The following is a 6,848-nucleotide window of genomic DNA, read 5'->3' as shown; positions in this document are numbered from 1 at the left end:
TACATGATATTTCTTTGGATCCTTGTCTAGGCATTCCAGGGATCTGGTGGAGCAGAAAAGAAAAATGTTCTTTAAATCTCCCTACTGCTTTGATCAACTGTTCTCATGCATCCTGTTATGGAACTTTAAATGTCATTTGAGTTCATACTAAAGTACCTGTTACAAAGCTGATTATCCTACATGATGAACTTAATAGTGTTCTGAGCAGCCCACATCTCTGAAACTAGGATTCCTTAGCTAGTATGCTGCTAGTGAGGATTCACCTCCAAATTAATAGACAGTGAATCTTGGTTATTAACATTTGACCATATTCAGAGTATAGCTATCTTCTTTACCATTTCCTTCTTCATTAACAAATCCATCAGTCCTGTTTGATAAAATGAACTTCAGATGGTTGCCTGTAGGCTAGAATATCTTGGTCTTACTAAGCCCTATTGCAGCTATCTATACTTTCTCTTGCCTGCTCTCAAAGTTAAGATACCTTATTGTTGGTAGAATAGATAGTTGAAAGGTACTAGATCTGTGGGCTTTAGTATATGACATTGTGCATAATGTAGGGATAGAATATTCATCAGTCATCTGAACTCATCCAGAGTATATTAAAAATAGTGATAGATCCATATTGTCTAATGTGTCAGCTATCTTTCTATTTACAAAGGCTCCATTTGAATACTAGTGTTAAGGTCATGGTAAACTTGAAGCCATCATCTCAATTGAATTGAAAATCTAGGGCTTCAAGTTAATCACCTAGCTATGACACCATGTAATCTTATTTTAGGCTCTTATGAAACAGAACACTTGAGTAAAGCTGTTGGCATAATTGTTTCACAAGGCACATACTACATTATATATTATGGACAGATGAAATAATAGCAGAATACCATCAAATTATTCATCTAACTCTGAATAGCTCCCATCAGATCTCGAAGCAAGCATGCATATGGATTCATTGTTAGAGAAATCACTAGGCCAACATAGTTCATGGTCACCAGAGTCAAAACCATACCCCCTGTGCCCTATTGCCACTACTCTCCCCTTGCAAAGCATGTTTCAGATTGTTTTAATTTAATGATCAACAGTTTTCAATTCTGTTTGTATTAGCTTGGTCTCATCTTCATGGATAGGCTTTATAAGGTCTAGTTTGTGAGTGTAGGTACTGATATCTGAGACAAGTGGCAATAGCCCAGTGAGTAATACAGGAAAGTCTAAGCATTTGCTCATTGAGATAGTTTGAGGTCTCAGAACCTGGAGTGCAGGGGTAATTCCACTTTGAATTATGAGTATTGGACTTGAGTGTATCATTGAGATTGTGACATATGGCTGTTTTCAGTGTTCTCACTTTCTTTGAAGGCAAATCAAGCTCATTGTTACATTGGTATATTGTATAATGAAAGCGGGAGTACTTCACTCCAGAATTACCAATTACAGAATTGGTCTTTATATGCTGTCTTACTAGGATGTGAAAGGCAAGAAAATCACCAGATTTCACTATCCTCCATGATCAATGATTCAGACAATTACCAACAATTGATAATGTGGTCATTTGTGGGGGATGAGATGTGTTAGAACTTTTCAAGTGAATACTAGTAATGTCAAAGGGGCAAAGAACAATAGAAACCAATAGTAGCACAAGGTAGTGCTATATCCTTCAGAATGATATGTTGCAGCTGTATGCAATGAACTAGAGCTACACTATATCCCTCTTGGATATCTCTTACTTATAAGGTAGACAACATGCAAATCCAACAAATGTCATGTGATGTGACTGTGCTGTGACACTGTGCAGATAACCTCTTGCCGAATGTGCCGAACATTAGTTGAGGTTTGGATTGATGATGAGCAACATTGACAAGTAGTAGATATGTAAGTACATTATGTGCAAGTACTAATTGAGTAGAAAATATATAGTAAATAATACAGTTAGTATATGCAAGGCCTGTCAGGCAGATGTCACAGACTCAGAGGGGTGAAAATCATTAAACTCCTTCATGATGCTCTCTAGAAGTATATGGTGCCCACAATATCTTTTGATTGCCCATGCTGGTTGTGTCCCATTAAGGCCCTTTGTGTATGCATCAATAAATCTCGAAGATCAGATTGAGAAACTATATCCAATTGTAAGTCTTTGCATTGAAAATAAGATTAAATAAACACTTACTGTCACATTGACATCAGCAGAACTGAATCTAATGACTCAATAACATTGCACTCCAGAACAGCCTCTGATGAAGAGTGATCTGTTTTCTGATACAGGTGTTTTGCAAATCCCCAATACTGCTCTATAAAATTAAGTTCACAGTGATACTTTGGCAGGAAGATTATATTAAGTCCTCGTGCATGACACATGGCCTCAAGATTAGATTCCACATGTGCAAAATCAGGCTGAGTATACATCAGCTGCTGGCAGCAGCAGTCAGATTTTCCACTGGGACATTTGAATTCTTGACACTCAGCAAGGAGATGAGGTGCATTTGTATAGCCATGTTTGACCAGGATCTGGGCCATCCCCTTGAAGCAACCAGCCTTCTCGTGTCCATCTGGGAAGTAGAGGGGCTGTAATTCTCCATTCGGCAATTATGCGTCCTTCATCCATATTTTTTCTTTGACTGGTTTGCCATCTGTGCCAATAATAGGTCTCCCATCATCACTTTTCTTGGTGATGGATACACCCCATGTTGTGGACAGACATTTTGGCATTTTTCGTGCAGATAATGCATCATCTGCGCGTTTCAGGTGAGTGGTTGCATTGTCAAAGACAAGGACATGATCCTCATCAGAATAATTCTTCTCCAGGATATCCATAGCCTTGGCAGCATGTGCCACAATATTTTTGTTGGTGAAATACCAATCTCATGCCTTTCCCGCCCTAAACAAAACTCACATGCTCTCCTGGCCATCCTTGGAATGCAAACAGCCATAATCCGCAGACACAAAATCGGCAGCCACCAATGAAGAACCCTCTCCTTTTGGCTGTGGGACAGCACTCTCCATCATGTGGACCCAATGGTTTTTCCTCCAATCATTCACATAGAAAGTGGATTCATCATGAAACCAGACAACTACATGATAGCCAAAAGGATCTGGGCATGCACCAGTGTCTTTGATGGTGAGGTCATCTTGTTTCCATTTGTATGTGCAAGCTTGATAACAAGCCCATGCAGGAATGAAAAAATTATGGCAATAATGCACTATATCCTCCTGCTCATGGCCATCAGAATATTGACAATGAGGCTCCTTCATCTACCGATAACCCATCCTCACCATCCACCACTAAGCTGTCTTCAAGCAAATTGGCTTATATGCCAAGCCAGGCCTGATTCTCCGGAATGCTCAGATAATCAACCAGATCCTGTTCATGAACATATTTCCCGATGCTCTGAAGGTGTAGTTTTAACTCTGCAGCAAAGTCTTCATCATTAACATGTGAGTACTTCTGTGGCTGTTTATAGTGAGGAAGTGCTGTCCAATTCTTGATGTATGCCTTTGCCCAGGTTTGAAGGCACCATGGAAGATGGACCCCTTGGGCTTTTCCCACATTTTGCGCAGCTTGATCTGCTGCCTGGCTGACTGAGTTTGCGGGGTGTGTTGTTCTATCATCATGAGTGTCAGTGTATAACTACAGGAAGTTTTTCACCTGTGTTAGCCTCTCCTTCAGGACAGGAGAAAGGATGACACTACCAGCAAGCTTTTTATCATGGGGCAGTTTCAACAGAAGCTTCAAGTCCTGCAGAGATTTGTGAGCATCATTAATGCCAGGCGGCACTCTCAGCTTGAAGCTGTAGTCATATGCTGATGTCTCTCCAGTGGCAGCATCAACTTCGACTCCACTCATGTCCTCATCCTCACTCTCAGCATTCATTTCATCATTGCTACATTTTGGTAGTACTTCTTCGTCGGCATCACAACACATTTCATCAGCCTGTTCCAAGATTTCTTGAAGAATAAAAGAAGTATCTGGCTGCTTCTGTTCGCGCCAGTGCACTCCTCGAATAGCAATGATGTCTTCTTCATCCTTGATCTCCTTGCATGTCACAGAGTATTTATTGGAGTGTTGAGAGGCTCCCAATATTGACATTACAGGTGTCTCACTACTACTATTGACAGCTACCAGCTCGAAAAATGTAGCTGCTTCACATCGGAAATGAGTTTCAGTCTGTGGTGTGTATGGAGAGTCTCTCGTGAATCATTCTCTGAACCAGGTTACAATTGTAGGTTTGGAGGATGCATCTATATGCTATGTGACACCATGAGACTCTAATCTTAACATTAAAGTTGAGTTACTCACAACATTCTCATCATTCTCCATGCTGTGAGGTTTTGACTCCATTGTTTTGACCTTTGGTCTTATGGCCCATTACACAGAGGATGAGATGGCATGCACAGCAACAAGGCAACGGGGCTATATTGCTTTCAGACTTTCACCTTATGTTCTGCAAACCTAGTCAGAACACCAAAATTTTCATTTCTCTTTCATCTCACAACTTTCGTTAGTTCTGAAAACACTTGATGGTGCATTGCTATATTCTACGTCTACCAGTGTAAGCATTTGTTTCTTTACTACATTGTTAATTATTATTTTTTTTATTTAGTTTTTGTCACAAATCTGTAACACTAAGCACTTGACATTCATTGGATTTGCATGTTGTCTATCTTACTCAGCAATGGAGAACAAATTCACTAGCAGGATCATCCCAATATGTGGCCTCGAAACCAACTGCTACTCAGGATCTCACAATGAGTAACGATGCAGTCCAGAATAGAGTACACCTTCTTGATGTAGTCTTAAGTGGCCAAGCTCTTAATATTCATTGACAGATTGTAGGTCTTATTTGCATCTTTCCTCATTGGTGAATAATATGTATAATTCACCCTACAGAACTTTTCCTGTATCTAAAGAGAACTAGAGTGAAGGATGATTATGTAATTAAAGATGGCTCAAGTGTGTGGCCAGATACTTTGGAAGAATATGTGAAGAATAATGTCAAAATAGTAGAGCAAATAACCTGATATTTCTCCTAATAATCACTTGAATGTTCACTCAAATAGTCAGAGCTAAGAATCTTAGGGGCAAAATAATGTTCCCCCATGTTCCTCTATAAACTTTGTCACACTCTGATTGGTAGATTGATACTTGAGAATAAAATTGATTGCCTCACAAGAGGGGAAAATGAGCCCCTTATATACTACTAAATTAGTGGCTGTGCTACTGATTACTTATGTATTATAGAATACTCTAGAATGTATTAGAACTATTAAGAAAGGACTATAGAATGTTCTGGAATGTCATAGAGTGATTAGTAAAGATACTTATAGAATGTGCTAGATTACTTAGGAAAGGCTATATTTTAGGTCCCTCTAGCACTGCCTAATTGCTGTGCATTGGTTACCAATCCATTCCAAGCTATTTGTTTACATTGTCAACCTGGTTTGGTTGATACCACTGCCTTGAGTACATAGATATAAATAAAGTTGCACAGCATACTTGTGCACATATTTGTCATGTACTCAACGAAAAATAAAGGGTTTATTAAAAAGATTAGGTGTAAGATAAGTATTTAAATTGGACCGCTAAGCTGCAGTTAAGTTATACATGCTCAGAAATGTCCAAAGTAAATTGAAGTAAGGTATAGAAAATTCAGGGGATGTTCAAAGACTAAAGTAAGGAATAGCATTTGTTATATGAGAGCAGCTAGGTGTGACTGATGTGGGAGGTGTGGATGGTGGAGTGGCTTGGGAATGTCTAGAGTGTTGATATTGTAAATAGACCTTTGAGGCAATAAAAAGTTGAACAAACAAACCAAGGCTAGTTGGTATCTGACAGAATATTCTGCTGATCCACTCTGAAGAGCTCCTCATTGTGAGTTCTGGCATGATGAGTAAAGTGGAGAACATTAATCATTACTATGTAATATCTGGATGTGGTATCAACATGTATAGTTTTCTCACATGATTGTAAAGGTTGGATCTTGGGTGCTATCTGAGTCATCATAAGCACAATCAGAGAAAACAGTTTGAGATGGGAGAATCAGGTTTAAAGATGCAAGTTAAGACACTAGATTGCATAGAACTAACTTAAGAGTTATAGGCTGTTAACCATTGTGTTTATATAGGTACAATAGAGACAGCTTTATGTTAAGATGAGAATGAAGTAGACTGCTTCTAGAGGCTAATAAGTGACCAGAGATGATCAAGACTAGAGTCTAGAGTAAGTTGCCAAAGAGCCAGGGAGCACTGGACTCTAGGATATGGGTGATGTTTGGTAAACAAATGTAAACAGACAAGCCACAATCCAAAGGTAAGGAATAACTTGACCTAGGGACATTGTAGGAAGGTTAGGAAGTCATATAAATAGTTAGAAATGTGAGGAATGATACTGTAAGTATATATAGAGATAAATGCATAGGAAAGCATACTGTAGAGGTGAATAATCATATAACTGATACTTTATGGCAAGTCTATACTGGCTATAACAACAGTTGACTCATGAAAAAGGCATGGCATGGTATAATGTTGTATCATTTAATTAGAAAGTATCTAATAAAAAACAATAGAGTCATATAATGAAGAAAAAAGATATGAGTTATGTGCTATATAGCAAGACAGAGAATGATGGCAGTTGTTGTAACATTACTCCCTCACTGAATCAAAAACTGCCAACTTTGCTATCATAAATGAATATCTTTAGTGAGACATCTAGGGTCACTCATATAATTATTTCTGAGAAGTCCTATAATAGATTCCCCTCTAGCTTTCATCATCTTAGTGTATTTCTTAAGCCTTGGATGTATATGCAAAACACAAGAGGCACTTTCATGTTCTTCCTAATAGCAATGGAAATATAATGGGTG

The 6,848-nt window shown here is 38.6% G+C and overlaps 1 protein-coding gene across 1 annotated transcript; it reads right to left on the bottom strand.

The window, feature by feature from the left end:
- Nucleotides 1-2,574: 2,574 nt before the first annotated feature.
- Nucleotides 2,575-4,327, bottom strand: DFJ58DRAFT_837130 (uncharacterized protein; the record flags this gene model as incomplete). Its single annotated transcript, XM_041392343.1, has 6 exons — nt 2,575-2,805; nt 2,882-2,898; nt 2,958-3,240; nt 3,344-3,590; nt 3,621-4,153; nt 4,286-4,327. The coding sequence occupies 6 exons, from the start codon at nt 4,325-4,327 to the stop codon at nt 2,575-2,577; spliced, it is 1,353 nt and encodes a 450-aa protein (XP_041249355.1).
- Nucleotides 4,328-6,848: the final 2,521 nt, after the last annotated feature.

The sequence above is a fragment of the Suillus subalutaceus genome (assembly GCF_016647625.1).
Source record: "Suillus subalutaceus strain FC151 chromosome Unknown DFJ58scaffold_8, whole genome shotgun sequence".
Taxonomy (NCBI): Eukaryota; Fungi; Basidiomycota; class Agaricomycetes; order Boletales; family Suillaceae; genus Suillus; species Suillus subalutaceus.
Note: the sequence above shows the minus strand (reverse complement) of the source record. Positions and strands in the feature narration are given on the sequence as shown.